Below are 23,003 nucleotides of genomic sequence, written 5' to 3'. Positions count from 1 at the left end.
TTCCCGGTATAACCTTACAATCGATGCAACAACCCCTATCTCTCTTTCTAAGTAGGAAAAAATCTATCTGGCTCGTATTAACCCCACTTTTAAATGTTACTAGGTGAGACTCCCTCTTCCTAAACCAAGTGTTTGCTAAGATCATATCATGGGACAAACCAAAATCTAAAATCCTTTCTCCACTTTCGTTTCTTTCTCCTATACCATAGCCTCTATGAGTACTCTCAAATCCATCCCTACTAATGCCTACATGCCCATTAAGGTCACCGCCGATGAAAAACTTTTCTCCATAAGATATCCCTTGTACTACTCCATCTAAATCTTCCCAAAATTGACATTTAATGGAATCATCTATAAACCTACTTAAGGTGCATAAACACTAATAATATTAATAATATCCGTACCTAATACTAATTTAATAAGTAAAATCCTATTACCCTTCCTACGGACCTCAACTACATTATCTATAAACTCACAACTAATAACAATCCCTACTCCATTCCTATTCCTATTTATTCCTGTATATCAAATCTTATATCTCCAAGGTTCTATCACTTTTGCTTTCTCACCTACCCATTTGGTCTCTTGTAAACATAAAATATCCATCTTTCTCCTACACATAACATCTACTAACTCTACCAACTTACCAGTTAAAGATCCTATGTTCCAAGTGGCTAACTTAATTTTATGATCTTGAACTATCTTCTTTACCCCCACCCGTCCAACAAAGTGAGGGAACCATTGCCTATTTGACACCACACCCGGGCACCGGTGTGACGCATCGCTTCTGAGCGACGACTTAGCAACCCTTGCCCATTTATCACTGCCTCCGAGCCTATAGAGTACAACGCGTCGCTCAGTAGGGAACACCCCAACAAAATTCTCATATTGGTTCATATTCATGGGGTGTGAATGACTTTTTATGCTGGCTGTCACTGGCCTACCGCAACCCTCCTCCTTTATCCGGGCTTGGGATCGGCAATGTATAATTAAACAGTTATACATAGGTGGATTTAAGAGAGTATGCTACTTCAATACCCAAAAAATAAGTTAGAAACCCCAAATCAGATATTTCAAATTTATCTTTCAAAATTGATTTTATGCTTTTAACCCCTTTGGAATCACTACCGGTTATAAGCATATCATTCACATACAAAAGCAAGATCACAACCCTTGCATTGGTTTTTTTAACAAACAAAACAGTGTCAGTGAAACAGGATGAGAAACCATTTTCTAACATTACGGAGTTAAACCTATCATACCAAGCCTTGGGGGCTTGTTTTAACCCATAAAGTGCTTTTCGAAGGCGAAACACTTTCTCTTTGGGAGTCTCCATTCCTGGTGGAGCATTCATATATGCCTCTTCATTCAGATCACCATTTAAGAAGGCGTTTTTAACATCTATTTGATAGATGTTCCATTTGTTGATTGAAGCAATGATGATGAGACATCGGACAATGACCATTCGGGCCACGGGGGCAAAAGTTTCTTCATAGTTAATCCCGTATTCTTGACTATATCCCTTTGCTATTAATCGAGCCTTATATCTCTTAAGAAATCCATTACTCTTAGTTTTAACCTTAAATACCCATCTACATCTTATTGCTTTCTTACCCTTAGGGAGATCTTAAAACTCCCAAGTCTTTGCCTTGTTGAGAGTTGAAAGCTCACATTTTATTGCTTTCAGCCATTCATTATTCTTTTTGGCTTCTTCGAAGTTTTTGGGTTTTGTATAGGAATGAATGGCGCTAAGGCAGGCTCTATGTTTAGGAGTAAAGGAATCATATGAAATAAACTTAGAAGGCATCTTTTTACTTCTCTCAGTCCTTCGTAGGTTTTCATCATTTGTTGAGCTGGAACTACTAGGTTCACTGTATTTTTCAATTGCACTCCAAAAACTGTCTCTATCTCAATGCTCCTTCATTACTATGTTGGGAGATAGGAGGATGGGAAAAACCATATTCTTTATCATTGACATCATTATGAATGAAATCATTATCACTATCATAAAAAAGAGTAATCCATGTTACCTTCAAAGAGTTCACTCCTTTCAAACCCATTAACATTTTTCAGAAAACTCACATTTCTGGAGACATATAACTTATCATTCTTAATATCATAACAACGAAACCCTTTTTGGGTTTCAGAATATTCAAGAAAGGCGTAGACAATGGATTTTGGTGAAAGCTTGTCGTTCTTGTCAGTAAGAACGAAGCATTTACAATCGAAAATTCTCAACCGACTATAGTCGGGTTCTTTGGTATATAATTTTTCAAAAGGTGAGATATTGTTCAAATTTTTAGAAGGTAGCCGATTAATCAGATAGATAGGTGCTAAAGCCGCTTCAGCCCAAAAACCTTTTGGAATGTTTTGAGAAACAAGTAATGTTCGAGTTGTCTCTATTATATGTCTATGCTTCCTTTTGGCTAATCCATTTTGTTGTAGGGTTTTCGGACAGGATCTTTGGTGAAGAATACCATGACTTTCAAGATAATTTTTGAATTCACTTGAAAGGTATTCTCCGCCAGAGTCAGTTCTAAAAATTTTTAGATTCCCATTAAATTAATTTTTAATCATCATATGATAGGTTTTAAAAATCGAGAAAACTTCATATTTGTGTTTAAGAAAATAAATCCAACAATATCTCGTGTAGTCGTCAACAAAAATGATATAACATAGGAAGCCTCCTTTTGATAAAATAGGTGTCAGTCCCCATACATCCGAATGGACAATTTCAAAGAGTCTTGTTGTAAACATAGATCTTTGACAAAAATGCAATTTTTTCATTTTCCCAAGTATACAGTCGTTACAAGTGAAATCACTTTTACACAGACTTTTAACAAAAGTTAAATGGGAAATTTTTACAATATTTGGGTGTCCAAGTCTCTTGTGCCATACATTAATATCCTTTTGTTGGACAACATTACAAAATGGGTGTTTTGGAATTTGAAGGGTATCGACACAGTATAGATCAGAGTTACCAGTCGAGGAAGCGGGAGCGGGAAGCGAGGCACTTTCAAAAATTTAGGAAGCGGGGAAGCGTAGGACCACTTAGAAGAAAATTCCGAACCGTCTCGGAAACGACCTAGGAAACAAACCGGAAGCGACCTAGGAAGCGAACCGGAAGCGAGGGGGAAGCGAAAAAAATGAAAAAAATGGGGGAAGCGAGGGAGAAGCGTGGGGGAAGCGTGGGGAAAACGTGGGGGAAGCGCGCTTCCCATTTATGGGAAGCGTGTTTCCCATAAAAGGGGGACGCGCTTCCCATAAAAGGGAAGCGCGCTTCCCAAAAAAGGGGGACGCTTCCCCTCACGCTTCGGAAGCGCAACGTTTCGCGCTTCCGAAGCGCGCTTCCCCTTTTGCCTAGGCTTCCGGTAACTCTGGTATAGATCACCCTTCCTAGAGCCTTCCCCAATCAATCTCCCGGACTGACGATCCTGTATCCAACATTTGTTAGATGAAAACTTTATATTACACCCATAATCCGAGAGTTGAGAAACAAAAAGCAAATTTAAGTTTAATTTGGGTATAAATCTAATTTTTGGAATAAAGAACCTTTGTTTTTCAAAATTTTCTATTCCTTTAACTTCAAGAAATGTTCCATCCGCGGTTGAAACAAAGGAAGAAGAGGGATTTTTTGAATATTCGAAAAAAGAAATAAAACTCGGGGTCATGTGAAAAGAAGCACCCGAATCCAAAAGCCAAGAGGTCTTACCAGGAGGAGAAGAGTTTGACATGACGACTCCGAAAATGGTTCCTTTTAGAAGAGGTTGAAGTGCATCCACGATTTGTTGCAACGAAAGGGCTCCATTTGAAGATGATGAGCACTTTCCCTTTTGAGGTTGGGATGTAGTAGCCATGGCAAGTAACTTTTTTCACTTTGGGCAAATAGGCTTGATGTGCCCCGGTTCCTTACAAAAGTGGCATAAAAGCTTGCTATAATCCCTCTTCCCTTCTTGACCATTTGAGTTTTGATTCTTGAAGTGAGGAGGCTTGTAGGTCCTTAAGTTACTCCCCGATCTTGAGACGACATTAATACCCTCATTTTCTTCGTTGTTGGAAGGTGAAGCTAGAACACTTAGGTTGTTTTTGCTTACACCCATACGAGTTTCTTCCCCACTTAGTTTAGTAATTACATCTTCAAGAGATGGGGAAGTGAAGGCGGATAAAAGAGAAGACCGGACTTGTTCGAATTCAGGCCTAAGCCCATTCAAAAAATTAAAAAATCCATCTTCCAATTGTTTATAACGAAGCACTATGGCTTCTCCACTCCACTTGGGTTCGATCATAGCATGCTCGTCCCAAATAGAAGAGAGTTCGACAAAATACTCTCTTATAGTCATTTCTCCTTGATAAAGAGTTAGCGCCCTCTTTTGGAGGTAATACTTATGGGACAAGTCCCTAGAGGTGTACATCTTCTTAAGGTACTCCCATGCTTGAGAAGCCTTCTTAAACTTGATAATATTAGCGTTAATCCTTGTTTCTAAGGATGAAAAAATCCATGAGAGGATTTTAAAATTCCTCATCTCCCATTTTTCATGCTTTTTGGTGTAGTCATCAAGAGCCTTGGCTGTTTCTTCGCCTTCAAGGATTTTTATTTCTCCTTCTTCCATAAAGGTTATCTTTGGCTCCAGTTCGGAAATCAAGCCTTGGACATAGCCCCAAAGCCCTTTTCCTTTGATATGAGCTTCCATGTTTCCGACCCAAACGTGATAGTTGGGCTCATTGAGTTTGAAGCCGAGAGAGAAATGGGAGTCTTTTTCACCCATTAAAGAGGAGAGATAATGAAAAAGAATACGTACCACAAAGGCTTTTTAGATCTTTCTTGATAGAGGAGTCTTCTAAAATATTGGATGAACAAGAGGATCCACTCCAATCTCCAAAAATTTGAGAGCACACTTTTCGAGGCACCGGAAAAAGAGAGAATCCACACGATCTTTCTTTCTCCAACCGAGCTTTGATACCATGTGAAAGTATCTTCAACAAGATACTATGATCACAACCTTAATATTCTTGATGATAGAACACATGCATTCATGCACCAAAAAAACTCTTAGAACACTTGTGCACAAAGGCACAATCCACTAAATCTCACAAATGCTCAAAAGCATAAAAAATAGGAAAACTTTATTAATCACTTGGGCTTTGACCCAAAGCCATAAGAATACAAAGGGGGGAATGCCCTTATTTATACAAAATGAGGACCTTGGAGGGGGCCAACTCATAGACGTTGGAGCCCCTCCAACGGTCACAATTGTGACCGTTGGAAGGGGCCCAACATCTATGAGAGTGGCCCCCCCAAGGAACATTTGACTTTAGTCAAAAGAAAAGAAAAATAAAAAAGAAGAAAAGGAAAAAATAAAAAGCAAAAATACAAGCATATTCGTAAAATGAATATGGGCAAGATTTGAGAAATGACTAAACTACCCCTACGGCTAATAATAAAGAAATATATATTATATATATAATTAGGTAGATACATATACATATATATCATATATGTATATGTATCACCTTTTATATATATAAAATATATATGAGATTACAATGTTTGATACATAATTTAACAGAAATTATGTACACATCGCATTCCTACTGATATTCATGTTGAGCTTCTTACTAGTCTTATAAAATATGCTAAAAGAAAGGCACGAGTACGTGCTGCATTTGTCGGAGAGAAATTGCCAGAGGTGGTCCTTGATTCAGAAAATAAAGATGGCCCATCATCATCTCAAGCCACTGAACGATGCAATAAACGAAAGAAATCATTAAGCAAATTAAAAAAGTATGTCTTTCCCTAAAGATTACGTACTCGTGCAAGTATGACATTCAAAAGTCAGTTTGACACTGAAGATTACTTTTGTTATATGTTTCTAAACTTTAGCATGTATATCTTTCCCCTTAACATGGCATTCTGTAACTAAAAAAAGCAACTTTAACTTTTGTAATGAGTTATGAAAACTTTTTAGCTTTCGAATGTATCATTATTTTGTCTTAACCGATTGTATTTGTGGTGATTAGATGCATGGCTGCACAACTAAATGCATGGTTGTTTAATGTTTACGAACATATCTATGTTTAGTTAATCTTATTACATAAATAAATTGTGTTCTTGTATTATATGATTTTTTTTTGTTTTTCTTAGATTTTTAAAGATTTTTTAGTAAAATTTATGATTTTTTATGATATGATACATATCTTACTTTGAGCCCAACTGATAGAGGTTATGGTACAATACTTACAACCTTGATAAATATAATAGACCCATGCACATGGTTGCATAACATGCGTAGAAGGCACACATGAACACCAACACAAAGAAAACAAATCGAATAATTACTGTCAATAGCCAAAGAGCATTGGTGCTGACAAACTATGACATCCCTTTAGCTTCCAATGGAATGATTGATAGAGAAATTCAGACAGCATAGAGATATGATGGAGAAGTACCAATTGTGAAGGTTTGACCTAAAAGCATGCGCCCTCTGTCATTGTTTCCTACAAAAAATTGCAAGTGAAACAAATAAAGAGATATTCACAGTATGATTAAAAACAACATAGAGGACATGTTTCTGAAAAGGAGATGATGAAATAATATGAAGGGCAGAGACAAACTTTAAAATATGCAATGATATTTGTAATGAAGTTTTTCTTTTCCTGAAAGTGAATATTAATAATGCAAGTTTACAACATGGTTTGCAATATGGAAAACATGACATAAAGAAATCAAAATAAGTAGTGGTTTATATGATTCATAAATAATCCAGCGAGATATACTAAACGTGAATTGAGAAATTCTCATTAAGATTGCTCATTGGCATTGACACCTTTGCAGAAAAATGCCAGAATTGCCATTTCTCCTTTTCCAAAAATATATTATACCGAACATAATACCAAAAAAGAATTATACAAAACTAAATAACTTTGGAACAGCATGAAACAGAAATGTATCATAAACTCATAGGCAACATGCCAAAAGATGGGATCTAGAGAACACATTGGTTTATTTACCAGGTTGCTTCGCTGAAAACTTTTGCTTCAGAAAATCTGAAACATTTTAATTACGTTTTGAACTTTGGAAGTCTCACAAGTTTCCATGCCATTTTTATTGACAGAAAACTGTGGTACAAGTTTCCATGCCATTTTTATTGAAAGAATACTGTGGTACAATGATAATCAATGAATACAAAATGAATCTCGTTTTCAGAAGTTAATGTGTTTGGATTCAAAAGGCATACCTGATTTTCTTACCAGAGGGGTTTCAAGAATCTGCCCGAGGATGAGCAGGTCAAAAAGCAGAGGATTTTAGGCTCCAGGTGTAAAACCCACGTAAAAAAAAAAATTTATCGGACCCGGGTCGGGTCGGGACCCGACCCAGGCCCGTTCTCGTTGGGGTTTTAAAAAAACCCGACGCAGGGTGAGGGCAAAACCCTCCCCTGTGCGCCGCACCCCACTCGTGCTGCTCCACCCTCCTCGGCAGGATAAGGAAACCCCTTGAGGGTTTTCTCGATTGTCGCCTCCCCCGAGCTCTTTAAGAGCATGGCAGGAAGGGAAGGACCTCCCTTCTCTTCTCCTCCTCCTCGCTCTCCTTGCGCCGACGACCCTTCTCGCAAACCCCGACCACACCTCTCTCTCGAGCCCTCCCCGTGCCCTGCGCACGACTGCACCGCCGACACCTCCTCCTCCTCTCCTCCCGATGCTGCTGCCTCTCTCCAATCGCCGCCACCAACGACCTCGCAAGAGAGCCGACATCGACGACGGCGCCCCCCTTCCAGGTACGCCCTCTATCTCCTCAGTCTTCTCTCTCTTCCCTCCGCCTCTCCCACCTCTTCTTCTACCTTCTCCTCTCCCGACAGCCGCAGGCAGGGGCCAAAGGCCCCTGCGTCTCTCTCTCTGCTTACCTTCCGGCAGGGGCCATCGGCCCCTGCCCCTCTTCTTTTAAAACCCAGCAGGGGCCGTTGGCCCCTGCCATTTTTTTTCCAAGACCGACAGGGGCCTTTGGCCCCTGCCCTCCTCCTCTTTTAAAGACCACCAGGGGCCGATGGCCCCTGCCCTTTTTCTCCATGAACGACAGGGGCCATTGCCCCCTGCCTCCTCTTTGAAAGCCGCAGGGGGCCTTTGGCCCCTGTGCTCCCCTCTCTCTGCTCATTTTTTTTTCGGCAGGGGCCATCGGCCCCTGCACCTGTTTCCTTTGGCGGCATGGGTCATTGGACCCTACCCCATTCCGTTTCAGGTCAGCAGAGACCGTTGATCCCTGCCTTGTTTTGCAGAGAAGCCGAGACCCCAGTCCTTTGTTGCCGTTTTCCCTATTCATTTATATGCATACTAATAACGTACCTTTGCAGCTTACGCAATAGGTCCTGTTCGTGCTCCGCGGCCCGACCCTCGTATTATCCTCACACGTAGGCGCACGCGGCTACACAACATTCTGAGATAGGGTAAAGTCGCACAAAGGGCAATAAATGAACCTATTTAAGTTGAAATAATTAAGATGCCCATGCTAGATATGCTTAGATTTATATTGCTTCTGCATTGCATATTTTCTTGTCAGCATATTTATGAGTCGAGGTATGATTTTACTCTTTGAGTATTAATTTGCGTATTTGCTTATGTGGTTGAAGGTGGTTTCGTACTTTTTGCAATACTTATGCCCTTAATTGCTTGCATATATACTTGCATGTACGTTCCTATGGGTCGATGTACAATTTCATTCTTCGATCATTATTTTTGCATAGTTGCTTATGAGTTGAGGTGTGGTTTCGTATTTCTTAAAATACATATGCCCTTGTTTGCTTGCATCCATTTTTGCCTGCACGTTTCCTTTGAGTGAGGTACGACTTCGTGTCTCGTGTATTACTTATGACCTTATGTGTTTGCCTATCCAAGTGGTCAAGGTATGGTTTTGGTATCTCGTGTGTTACTTATGTGCTTTTCGCTCGATGTGCGGCATTGCAAGTCGAGAGTTGCTTGTTGTCATATTATAATCTGCATATGCTCACACTTATGATAAATATGTACTTACATAAATGTAGTCTTGTGACTAACCTGATTTCAGTTGTTTTCAAACACTAGAAGTTGCGCTTGTGCGCTATAGTTCTTTTAAAGAGGATTTCCTTCTGCAAACCCAGTGCTCTTCAAAATGCACAACTTTTGCAAAGTTAAGTTTTAAGTCCTGTCGGATTGCGAAGTCACATTTGGGCCCTCCCAGGTCAACACACTTGGGAGAAATATTTTATAACCCCGATTCGAGTTGCGACCCAATTCGAATAACCCCGATCAGGGGCATGAGCCTATGAATGAGTGGGGTTCTGTTGAAGGACCCATTCTTCATTTATCAATCTAGTGTCGCATGTCGATACTAAGATAAATTTTGGATGCAAGATTGATAGTGTTGTGCCTTGTGTGAATGACTCAATGTGGTATTATGGCTTGTATTATGGCTTTTAAGGATGAATCGTGCCAAATGAGCACTCCTATATTCTTTGGATCGTTATGAAGTTGTGTGTTCCTTTTGAGAAGCCTACACACCTCCCTTTTTTAGTGTTGCGTACTTTTAGACATGCACGACATGTTAAGTACTTTGTTGATCGGACGAGAGATCCGAGACGACCTTGTATCATGAAATATGCAAAATATTGTTGAAATGAATTCAAGACTTATCTTGTCAAATTGTGTTGTGTTACTTCTTATGCAGATAATATCTATTGGGGTTTCTTTGGTGAAACTATATCCCTTTTATCGTAGTCGTACTTTTGACAAGTACGTTCGTACTTTTTGACAAGTACGTCTTCTTACGTTGCGATGATTGGATGAGTAGGTTGTGGCAACCTTGATGAGTGCAAATAACAAAATGCTGAGATCACCTAAATAAGTGATGATTTCCGCCTTCATCGGCAAGATACTCGAGTTGGGTCGAAAGACCAGAGTATGTAGAATGGGTCTTCAGTTAACTACCCCTGATGTACTCATTCGAACCGTTGACTCCTGTCAAGAGAGAAGACGGGAAGGTACAAAAACTTCGATGGACAAGCCATTAATGGCAGTTACGAGCAAAAGACTCGGCTTCCCCAGTCATCAGAGTTAGGGGAAGGGGACTACCATAATTATCCTAGGTGGTAGCTCTCCATGTTCGGGATGCATCCATTGTTTATGCTGCTTTGGGGATTTCTCTCTTGGTCACTGACCGTCCCCTTAGGTGCGGACTCAGTCAGCTATCCAGGTTATCTTAAAATACATAGCATAATAAACCCCTGGATCAGTCTAGGCTGTTTCTAGAGTCGTGCCTTGTGCGTACCCACTTGGCCAGTTAATATCGAAACATAATTTAAATCCGATCACACAATTTGTTAAGTTATGCGCGTATGAAAGTTATTGTGTACAACAGGTTCAATACTTATGGAATTGTGTGTGTGGTTGATGAAGCATTGTACTTTGCTAGTTAAATTTCTTATGCAGTTCTTTGCTTGTAATAGTTAGCCTACTTGTGCTAGTAAAATGCTTGTAATAATTTTAGCATTGTGCTCATGATAGTTGCTCCGTGAATCTGGTGGAATCTACTTGACATATTAAATTATTTTGCTTAATTATGTTCAATATTGTCCAGTATGTGCACCTACCAGTTTTTAGTGAAACTGACCCATTTTATGGGCAGGTGATGGATAGGTAATACAATCTGCGATGACACGATGGCGTGATGAGATCAATATAGAGTTCTTTCCCTGACGTTTCGCTCCTGAGGACATGTTGATAAATTTGGTATAAAATATATTTCAAAATTTCTCTTTTTATTAAACCTTGAGTTACTAAAACTGTTTTAGTAAACTTCTTGATTTCAACAAACAAATTCTCCATCATTGAAATTGCATATTAAAACCATTTGATTTCAATAGTTGTGCGGAATTCGGCAAAGGAAAGTTTACGCTGTAATGCGCTCAAGGTCCATTGACTTCTGGTTTTAAAAATATCATTTTTCCGCTGAAGTACTATTTAAACTCTGATAGTCGTATGATTTCAAAGCTTTCTAAACCATTCTAAAAGTTACAAGTCCTGGATTTTTGGGGCGTTACACCGGGTCTTTAAGCACACTTTGCTTTGCTCAGTTCTGACTAGTTCCCCAGTCTGAACTACATCAGAAGGTACCTATTAGAAGATTTTCAGATTAATGAAATGCAAAGCATAACTGGCCTCATCCAGTTTGGTCTGTGCAAAGGAATCCTTACCCAATGGGTGTCACAAGACACACTACGAGGGTTGAAAGTAATTAATGACTTATTGGAGTGTTAAGAAGGGCTTCGGGTTCCTGTTAAGGATATCTTATGTTTGTATGATGAGTGTATTATCAAGGGCACTTTGGTCAATTGTCTTATGTGGGTTATTGTTGAGTGATAGCATCCCGACCTGAATAAAATAGGCAATTGGATCTGGATATCCCAGTTAGATAAATGGGTATGCTGATCTATATGGGTGTAGGCGGGAATTGGGGTTAGGATATAAGGACAACAGAGGCAATTCAAAGGTTATGCAAGGGCAGAAAAGGCACACTTCCTGGCTTATCGAGTTCCCAGGGGCAAAATGGAAAGAAAAAGGAGATGATGTGTAACGCCCTGAAATCTTAACCCAAATTTCTGAAGATTTTTTTTTAAACAGCGGAAACCAGTCATATCATAGGGTTAAGCATTCCAGAACATTACAGGTGGAGCAAGACCAAAACATTCTTTTCATTTAATATCAATGAAAATTAAGATCAGAGTCCTTACACTATCCTTGAAACAGTAAATCCAAAATCCCGATCGAAGCCTCATCCCATAGCCGCTCTTAACTCCAATTCTTCACATGAAAAATTATAGGAATTAGACTACAACTGTCTAAGTAGAAAATCTGTAACTTTTAATGTGATACATCATGAATCCAGTATGTGATATGGGTGTCAAGTATGATGTTCAGTATATACCAAAAACAAGCAAAAGTCTATACTATGACAATCAACAATTTATCAAAAGCTAACTCGCAGGTAACATCAATAGCAATATTTATATATCCCACAACCACAATTACGAATCCACACAATTATTCAAAGGAAGACAATTATGACAATTCATAATTCAAGTAAGCATTCATACCACATGGTACATCCATTAGGCATAAAAGAACACCAATCAATACCATGAATTACAAATCAAGTAGAACAGGGCATTTAACATGTATTAGAAGTTAAACATGTATCTATCAAACATATAACAATTAAAGGAACAGGTATCACGAATATGTATCATTTATGTGCAATGCATGCACGCTTTATTATCTTTCCTTAAAGTTTCCCTTTCCATATGCCAGCCCTATTAAATGCATATAATTTAAGTTCCTCTTTTTAATTACCGTTACCCGCGGATACACCAAACAAGTATAATCCCCGAGGTTAAGTAGGTTCCCAGGGTAGCTTAACACACAATTTGTATTTTATTACTGGGTTCCAACTTAGCCCTCGACCGAATCACCTTCAAAATATTAAACTTCCACATTTAATGCCGGGGACACAAGGGACACCCCACGCCCACAAGTGCCACTTCCTTGGTACAAAAAACGATCACAGCTGTGACCAACACACCACCCTCAAGTAAAGTGGTGAACTCTCTCTAAAACCGTGGCCAGGAGAAGGAACCTGAATATCGGGTTCAAGGGACAAAATTGCAACACACGAAGTTTTTGTATCCTCACAGTCTCTCCAAGACCGTACCTCTAAGATCTCCATTCTCCAGATAGAGGATCCTAGAACATATATTCCACTGTTCTTTTTTTTTTCATTATCTTTTTATTAAAAGCCAATTATTGACTTTTACAATTCAGCATGCAAAAACAAGGCAAAAGCTCACATCTACCCCTGCGAGAACCATCACGAGACTCCAGCCCGTGGAAACACATCGAACAGTGCAATACAATCACATTTGCAAATCAACATGCAAAGTTAATAACATAGACTTGCAAATCAACATGCAACCATAAGCTCACAAATTCAACATGCGCAGCTCTTCACGGTCTACCACCCGTGGCAACAATAGAACAACACAATTAAAACCATAGTATAAATATGATTATTGCGATGCAATTCAACAATTACAGAAAGAACAAACCCAAGCTCGAGGCTCTCTAGGCCTGTCATGATTCATTTAGACCATCGATGCATCGTATACAAAAATCATAACTTGCAATTTATGCAATGAGGTCGACATGCCTCCAAATGCACATCCATTCAAACCAATTTAACAATGTGCATGAGTTACCACAATCATATGCATGCGTTCACCATCCATGTGCAAGTGCTTTCATGTAATCACTTAACACACATGCATTCATCCATAATTCATAAGTACATGAGAACATTTATGCATGAATGTACATGCCAAACACACATCGATTCCATGTATGCACATGCACTTGAAACCAATTCATAAAAGCACGATAATTAAACATCTCCTATAAATGTAGGCACATGAAACTTTTCATTCATAACATATGTTAACATCCACACACATGAACATAACCCGAACCTAGGAATTGAATTTCAGGGTTGCACACATTCATATCATGTATGCACCTATACCAAACAAACTTTGCAATAACTTATTAACAAAAATCAAATATCTCACATGTTACAAACTATAAAGCATGCTAACACGTGCCATTAAATATTCACAAACTCAAATTTATGTATATAATAACAGAGAGTTATCAACATAAATTTGTTAACATTGAGTTAACTTATGTATGTCATGTACATGCCTAGACACTGACCCGTGCCAAAACCCAAAGTTTCTCCACATAAAACAAATTTCGTTTTTCTGTCTCAGCCAGACAGACCATGCTGGCACACAGTTCTGATTAAGTGCATATATGATCGTTCATACATCAGTTGACGATTTTAAAAGGCATTTTGATTTCCAAACAAGACATATATTCTCAAAAAGCTATAAATCATGATTTTCAGCAGTAAGTCCAAAATGATAGTCACTACCCTAATAACCATGTGTCCATTCAAGTCTCATTACCACTTGGAAAAACACCACTTAGCAAGGTTCCAACTTTGAACATTTGAAATCAATGATACTCTGCTTCCTACACCCTTGTGGCTACCAGGCTCTTTATCAGCCATTGGTCATTCAACAGTTGACGTGATACTAACAGTTCTCTATCTTTGATTTGCTTTAAGAACACAAAGTTAAATGTCAAGCAAAAACAATGGCTCCTTGAAGAATCAGTCATTCGCATTGATAGAAGCCTTAAACCTTTTTAATGGGTAAAGAATAAAATGATTTTGGACTTTTATGACTCTCAGCTGAACTTAGAAACTTCATGAATGTTGATAGTTTCATGATTTCAAAGCAGTCATCGAAGGGATACAAAGGCTTTCTAATAAAGCATTTACAAAGATCGAGCAAGGTATTCCCATGGTTAAGTATATAATTAACTAAAATCCCTAATCTTGTTTTGAGGTTAAAAGGTAGTGCAACCAATCACAGGTGAACTGACTATGTATGTATACATCAGTGTATTTGGCATTAGGTTGTCCTCAAAGGTCAATAGTTACTGCAAATTCTCATATGGGGCTGTAAGCCGACGACCTACTCCTAACCGAATAATGCAGAAACAGGAATTTCCAACAAAATAATCAATGAGAACCAGGAACTGCTACTTAATTAAATGAGGAATAACAAAATGTTAGGAGGCCATCTTATAACATAATAGGTTCGCTCAATAAAATAAGTACGAGAATGAAGCCCAAATCTTCATTCATTATCCGTGTATATTTCGTGGTTTATCTAACGCAAAAGAAATAACAATATAAAGGAAATCTTTAGAAACAAAGGAAACTTGAGAGGAAAGTAAAGAAAAGGTAACGTCCATTCAGGTCTGATAAAACAGAACCATAAAGTATTGATTCAAATCTAAACATGTAATAGATCCACCCATTCTTGACAGCCAAGATCCCCAAGACAAAATATTTTGGGGTTTTCCAGCAACCGACCCACTAGGGTTTCACGGCAACCGGACATCCCACAACTCACTTTCTTAACAGAGAATAAGCATTAACAGGGAAAACCCAAAATCTACACTAGGGTGTCGTAGCTGTCGAGTTTCCCAAATTGAATGATTTAGGATTTTCGAGCAAACGAAATCGTAGAGTCAAGAAACCCCCTTATTACAAACATATACCGAAACCCCCAAATCAACGATTTGGGGTTTCAGGATTAGGGGTTCATCGAAAATTCCCAGCCCAGTAACCTGAGATTTCCGGCACAGACACCCCCTCCCTGCGGATTAACTGATTTGGGGTTCCGACATCCCATACCCCACACGAGCCACGATAGACCTACAAGAAAAGCATACAGAAACCCTACCTGTTCCGACGATTAGAGGAGCATAGGAGGCGATTGACGTGGTTGGGGAGGTCGTCGGCGCCGTGGACCTGTTGTCGCGCGATGAATAGAGAGAAAGACGAGAGGCGGAGGGAAAGAGAGAGATGAGCGACATAGACGAGGAGGAGAGACCCCCCTCCAGCCCCCTTTAACGAGCTGAACTCCACCCCCTTCTCTCCGAGAAGGGTGGGGTTGGTTACCCTCTGTAACCTCCCCCTTCTTTGGCTCTCTTGCAAGAATCGTGCCCTAGGCACGATTCTTGTAATCGGCCCCCATTTAAAATGGTGTCGGGTCCGGGTCCGAACCCCGTGACCCGCTATGCCGGATCCACCATTGTGTGGATCCGGATTAGCTCTCCCCTAGATCCACGATGAATGTGGATCCGTAACGACTTATGGATCTAACAGGTTGGATCCATTTGGGTCCAACCATGGATCCAACCCCAAGTAATTCATTTTTATACTAATATTATTCTCTAAAAAAATAATTTTATTTATTTATTTATTAAATATTGTTATTATATATATTTTTAACACTCATATATAGATATATTCCCTTTTTAGATCCGGGTAACGGATCCCGGGTCCAATATGAATAAAACTACCCATCGTATTTTTTTTTTACGGGTATTACATGATGCCAATTAATGGGCAAAATGGGAAGGAAAAGGAGAGGGAATCTCTCCTGGATAGGGACGTCCAGCTTGGATCCCCTCAAATTGTGCTTTCTTTTCTATTTAAGTTCTTTAAATTTGTTATTCCATTTTTTATCTGAAAAGTAAATCTTTTGAGAGGTTGTTTTTCACTTCCTTTCTTGGCCTATTTTCCCAGTAGGAATCAGTCTCCTTCCTTGGAAGGAGAAGGCTCTTGGACTTTTCTCACATCTCTCCCTCTCTCACGTCTCTCACTCTCTCACATCTTCCCCTCTCTCACGCCCCTTCTTACTTTCTCCTCTCTCACGAGTTCCCTAACTCGCCACCTCTGGTTCAAGTGAACAGCCCACATTGGGTTTGTATCATTGAGATTTCATATGTTGTAAGTGCATTTTTGTACCCTCAATATACATATTAATATAAAGTTCCCTATGGCGTCTCCTCATAGCAGTCAAGAGGAACGACCCATTGTTGCATCTCCTTCTCTCTTTACTCTTCACATTATTGTAATGAAATTAAGAAGTCTTCACACACCTTAAATAAGAGGCACAAACACACACACAAAGCCACTAAGGGCTTATAAAGAACACAAACACAAAGTGTATAGGCACAAGTCCACTATGGGACAATCCAAAAAGCATGGAGAAATACCGGTGGATAACTGTTTCAAATATTTGGGATCTATCATTCAAAAGTATGGAGAAATTGATGGAGATGTAAATCATAGGATAAAGGTGTTAAAATATGTTGATCCTTAAATGTACATATATATATTTATATATATATAAAGATACGTATACATATATATATATATATATATATATATATATATATGTATACATATCTCTATTTATATATATAAATATATATATTTTATCTTCCTAAAATACCCTCAAGGGTATTCTTGTAAATTAGCATTTTACGCATATTCCAATTGGAATATGCATTGTAATTTTTGTTTTATTTTTATTTTTTGTTTTTTATATTTTTGGTTTTCGTACCACATTGGGGGCCTCCCAAAAGTGACGTTGGGAGCCCCCAACGGTCACAAATGTGACCGTTGGGGGCTCTCCAACGTCCCCTTTGGGAGCCCCCAAGGTGGTCCCTTTTCATGCTTATAAATAGGGGATTTCCCCTTTGTATTTGGAATTCTTGAGGGAGCTTATGCTCCATTGTAATGGGGTTTTTACCCCTTCTCCATTATTCTTCAATGATATGCAACTTATGACTTTATGTCATATTTTTCCCTTTTTATGGGTTTTATGTGTTAGCACATTATGTGCTTATGTTGTTTCCCTTTAATGGGTATATTTGCACTCCACATGCATAAGTATGGGTTCATTATTGAACCCAATGTATTCCAAGTCACTTTCTAACATGGTATCAGAGCAAGGTTGAGATCGAGTTGCTCTTTGGTGCATCGGGAAGCGTGGTATTCAAGAATTTGTTAAAGAAAAATGGTGAAGTATTCATTTCTCTCTATTGTCTTTCTTATAGTTATTCGGTATGCATTCTATTTCTTTGAGTATTGTATGAAGAATGGAATATGTTCTTTTCTTTATGTGTGATTTTTGTCATTATGTCTTTTTTGAGTTTCTTGCTACTCCATTGAATCGTTTTTGTATGTTTTTCTTTGAAAAACTTTAAATGATAACTTGTTTGGCGAAAAATTAGATATATGATTGCTCAAAACTTGCTTTAATGGGTCGGTAAAAATTTATGACCGTTGGAACTTTGAATTTACATTTTAAACCTAACCTTGTTTATGAAAATACCTTTATATGAATGTTTAGTCTTTAAAAAAAGGTATGTTAAGATTAAAATGCTTGTGAAATATAGTTTTTTGAAAAATGTTTGGCATATATGAAAAATTCCATATTATGTGTCCGTTTTATATGAGCAACATTTAATTAAGAAAGTTTTTTTTTAATACCGGTTGAATTAAGTTTTAAAATGGTCTTATGGAATATGGTGATTTTCTTTCTATCTTTACACTCTTAAGGATGTTTTCAACATTTAGAGAGTTCTCTCTCTTTTCAATAAGAGACATTTATATTTTTATGTTGTGATTGTCTCTTGTGGGTTTTGGTGTTTGCCCTTTTGTTTGTTCATTAGTGAATGTTGTAAGTGCTTAATGCACTCTTTTGCTTTTCCACATATTTCATTACAAAAGTTATGGTCTTCACTAATGTTTATTGTGTACTTATTTCATTAGGAGTAGGTAATAATCTATTAAGTCATGTTTTTCGATAAAACTTAAGAGTGTTAAATTTTTCCTCAATAAATGTTTACTTTTTATTTAAGCCATAGTACAATCTTATTTATCATAAGGTTTTGTTAATGAATCTATTTTGTTGGGATTTCTTCCACTTTAATGGAGTTTTCTCCTTCTTTGGGAGTTGTATATGTTTGTTTGTTCAAACTCTCCTTAAGAAGCCTTTCGGTCCTTATAATCTTCTTGTGAGTATATACTCTTTTATGAAGATTTCATGATTGTTTATCATTTTTAAGTTGAAATAGTAGATTTCATAAGTTTTTCGAAATTCACCATCTTTATGAATGCCTATATTGGCCTAAGTTTGTTATTTTTGAACTTCACCAACTTCACCGTTTAATTGCACCTTATGTCTTTCATAGTTAATGCTTGTTTGTTCCAAATCGGTTCATACACATGATGTTGCTTAATATTTCATGTTATGTTGCATAGTAAGCCTTTTTTGGTGTACAAGACTTCTTTTGAAGATTAAGCATAATTCATGGTTATGTAAAATTGTGTTGATGGATTATATTGGACCTTTGATTCAATTTGTTAATCGGTCCTCTTTGTAAAAAACTTTTATTTGGAAAATGATTCCTTATGTGTTTATTGCCCTTTTGTGGCATTTATGTTTGTCCATCACATGTTATTTAATGCATAATTGTTTTGGCCTTATTATTGTTTTATTAGAGATGTTTGTTGAGGTGAGTTATGGGCACCTCGTGTTATATCATTTTAGATTGTCCAAATTGCCGTGGTTGAGGTGAGTTATGGGCACCTTGGGACTCTAGAATGATTTGGTATATGATCTCTAATTATGAGTGTGACACTCGTTGTTATGTCTTTTTAGATTGTCCACTTACCATATTATAGATGGTGGTTGAGGTGAGTTATGGGCACCTTGGGACTCTAGAATGATTTGATATATGAGTGTGTCACTAGTTTGTTCTTGTGCCATTGATATTATGGATGCTTCTAAGTAAATGTGATGGACATATGGTATTTGAAACCTTAAATGTTTTAAGGTACATTTAAAATCAAGATGTTTTGGGATTATAGACCAACCTTTTATTTGTTTATGAATCTTATGAGTGCATTTGCACATTTGTGATTCCGTATGTTGTGCTCGTTGTGCACATGTGTTCTTGTGATTTTGCACAAGTATTCTAAGTGTTCTTGGTGTGTGTATGTTCACACATTTGTTCTCAAGAATTTTATTTTATCGATTATAGTATCTTGTTGAAGATATTTTTTACATGCATGTTATTGTTATGAGAATTCATTTTAAAAGGAGTATTGTTTTATTCGAAGTTTATTTTCATTACAAGTTTATTGCCTCAAAAGTCTTTTCCTTTTATGCCCATTATCTAAGTGTCATCATATGTAGACAAGAATTTTATTATACCTTCGTGTGTTTTTAGCCCTTTGTTGGCTTTTGCTCTCTTGATCTAGTAGCTGAACACACTTGTCTTGAGTGTTTTTATATGTAGACAAGGCACGTTGATTCACACCATGGTGTGTGATTTTTAGCCTATGTTGGCGTTTGCGTCCTTGTTCTAATCGCTTAAGATGTATGCCCATGGTTGACTTATTTCATTCATTTCAAGTGCTATCATATGTAGACAAGAGATGTATTATGTTTTAGCCCATGGTTGGCTTATTACTCTTGTTCTAGTAGCTGAACATACTTGGTTTTAAGTGTATTTTTTACGTAGACAAGAGATACTTTTTAGTCCATGTTGGCATGTATTCTCTTGTTCTTGTCGTAGATGCACTTATTTCAAGTATTATTATATGTAGACAAAAGGTTCTTTTACACACCTTTGTGTGTGTCCTTGGCCTTTAATGGCTTTATATTCTTGATCTAGTAGCTTATACACTTGATTTATGGGTTTTGGAGGACTAATGAGGAAGATGTTTGTAATGGATAAACTATTGTTGAAATTGGCAAAATTTCATTCATGACTTGTGTTTTTCAAGCAAATCATATTTTTGATATTCATATCAAGTTGATTTCTTAGCATTTAATCTATATATTAAGTGCTTATGGTTTTTGCCACCCTTATATGCAAAATGTGTATTAAGTATGTCTTTCATAAATGATTTTAAAACCTTGTGAACTCTTGGGTTTATTTTGCCTAAAGTATGCTTGGAGACTTTGTTTCTCTTGTTTGGCACTTCATTACATGTTTGAAGCATGTTCATTAATGAGTTCTTTGAGTATTAATTCATTTCATGATACGTATATGCATATGCTCTTTATGGCCTTTTTGGGCCCTCATTCAATTCATGCCTCTTCGTAGGCTTATTGTGGTGTCCCTTAGTGGACCATTTTGTTATTCCCCATTATGGGGTTATATTTGTCCAACGTTGGACCTTATGAATGCATTATGCATTCTTGCAATTTATTTCTGCATAATTTGCTTTCGCTCATTTTGTTTTAAACATGATATATGATTTTGAAACTTTGGTGTCATTTTTGCATAATTTGCATCTCTTCTAACCTGTGCTAGTTAGAAATGTTCCATTTGAATAAAAGTACAAAGATTTGTTTTACTTGTTTCTTTGTTGTTATTTCACAGGATCTTGGAGATAGGACAAAGAGAAGTACCTTAGATAGTTCGGGAAATTTGAAGACAATAGGAGGAAGGCCTTTTCAAGTTCCATTGCATCCTTGCCGGAGCCTCTTGGAGTCTTGCCCTTTGTTCAATCTTTTCGTTTCCCCGCAAAGATTGAGGGGGGGTGTTAAAATATGTTGATCCTTAAATGTACATATATATATATTTATATATATATATATATATATATATATATATATATATAAAGATACGTATACATATATATATATATATATATGTATACATATCTCTATTTATATATATAAATATATATATTTTATCTTCCTAAAATACCCTCAAGGGTATTCTTGTAAATTAGCATTTTACGCATATTCCAATTGGAATATGCATTGTAATTTTTGTTTTATTTTTATTTTTTGTTTTTTATATTTTTGGTTTTCGTACCACATTGGGGGCCTCCCAAAAGTGACGTTTCCAACGTCCCCTTTGGGAGCCCCCAAGGTGGTCCCTTTTCATGCTTATAAATAGGGGATTTCCCCTTTGTATTTGGAATTCTTGAGGGAGCTTATGCTCCATTGTAATGGGGTTTTTACCCCTTCTCCATTATTCTTCAATGATATGCAATTTATGACTTTATGTCATATTTTTCCCTTTTTATGGGTTTTATGTGTTAGCACATTATGTGCTTATGTTGTTTCCCTTTAATGGGTATATTTGCACTCCACGTGCATAAGTATGGGTTCATTATTGAACCCAATGTATTCCAAGTCACTTTCTAACAAAAGGTTGGGTGGATAAAATGAAAAAGTGCAACTGGAGTGTTGTGCAATCGTAGAATGCCATTGCGGTTGAAGGAAAAGTTTTATAGGACGACTATTAGAACCGCTTTACTATATGGTACGGAATGGTGGGCTGCCAAGAGACATCATATTCAAAAAATGAGTGTAGCTGAGATGCGTATGCTTAGATGGATGTATGGAAATACAATAAAAGATAAGATTCGGAACGAGGAGATACGTAAGAAGGTAGGTGTTGCACCCATTGAAAATAAGATGAGAGAGAATCGTTTACGGTGGTTTGGACATATTCGGCGAAGGCCTAATGATGCTCCAGTTAGAAGGACGGAGAAATGGGAAAATATATTAGTTAAAAGAGGTCGAGGTAGGCCTAGGAAGACTTGGATGTAGATGATAGGAAAGGATATGAATGCTTTGAACCTCACCGAGGACATGGCATTTGTAAAACCCGAGATTTCTTATTTGAAAATATCTCAAATTTTTCAAGTTGGGCCTAGATCCACGCTACGGATCCAGGACCCATAAAGGGGGAGTAATTAGTATTGATTAATTGAAATCTTGATTTAAAGGGTAATAAAAAAAAATAAATGAAAATTTTTCTAATTTAGAATTTTTAATTTAATTCGAGGATCCACAGTGGATCCATTTGGATCTACTTGTGGACCCATTTCGTTTTGGGAATGGGTTGCGGGTCCCGGGTTCGGACCCGAGCCCCACCCCAACTAATAGCTTTTTAAAATAGGAAGGGCAACCCGATAAGGGTTGCCCGATAAACCCTAGCAGGTTAGGAAAGGGGGGGGAAGGGGGTGTTACGCAAGGCGTAACCGACCCCCTCCCATCTCGGCGAGGAAGGAGGGGGCCTGGGGTTGATAAAAGGGGGGGGGGTGAAGAGGGGGTTATGCCCTCTTCACTCGGGCTCTCTCTTCCCCATCTCTCTCTCTCTCTCTCTCGCTCGGTGTGCGCACGCCGGAGGGCAAACCACCATCGTCAGGCAGCGTGGGCTACCGGCTGCCATTGAAGGTCGCGGCAAGCAGCATCCACCCTCCCTTCTTCACGACAGTAGCCTCCAGCCACCGGAAAACCACCGTGAAAAAGGTACGGGTACCTCTTTTTGATTTCAAATGGGGCATCGGTGGAGGTTTGATTCCATGCAGCAGTCGATGGGAAATCTTGGAGAACAGTTCCACTGTTGCTCCCTTGCACCTTCTGTGCTTTTGTTGTATAGAAGAAAGAAAAAAAAAAGAAACTTTCAGTTGCAAGATAAGTATGTTGTTGATTGCTGGCAGCATACACAGGCCCACACTGGGCCTG

At 38.0% G+C, this 23,003-nt stretch overlaps 1 protein-coding gene across 4 annotated transcripts in view; it reads right to left on the bottom strand.

Annotated features, from left to right (window-relative positions):
* LOC149846802 (methionine aminopeptidase 1D, chloroplastic/mitochondrial-like) overlaps nt 1-23,003 on the bottom strand; it is a 159,869-nt gene that overhangs the window by 11,117 nt on the left and 125,749 nt on the right. For 3 of the 4 annotated variants that reach the window (XM_089996584.1, XM_089996585.1, XM_089996586.1), the window contains exon 9: nt 6,448-6,495. In XM_089996584.1, the coding sequence (XP_089852710.1) occupies nt 6,448-6,495 (48 nt within the window). Of the gene's footprint in view, nt 1-6,447; nt 6,496-23,003 lie in introns of those variants that run through there. The other variant, XR_016430317.1, reaches the window with a different exon arrangement.

The sequence above is a fragment of the Nuphar pumila genome, chromosome 2 (assembly GCF_984573655.1).
Source record: "Nuphar pumila chromosome 2, dmNupPumi1.hap1.1, whole genome shotgun sequence".
In the NCBI taxonomy this organism is placed as follows: Eukaryota; Viridiplantae; Streptophyta; class Magnoliopsida; order Nymphaeales; family Nymphaeaceae; genus Nuphar; species Nuphar pumila.
This window is presented reverse-complemented; position numbering and strand designations above follow the sequence as displayed.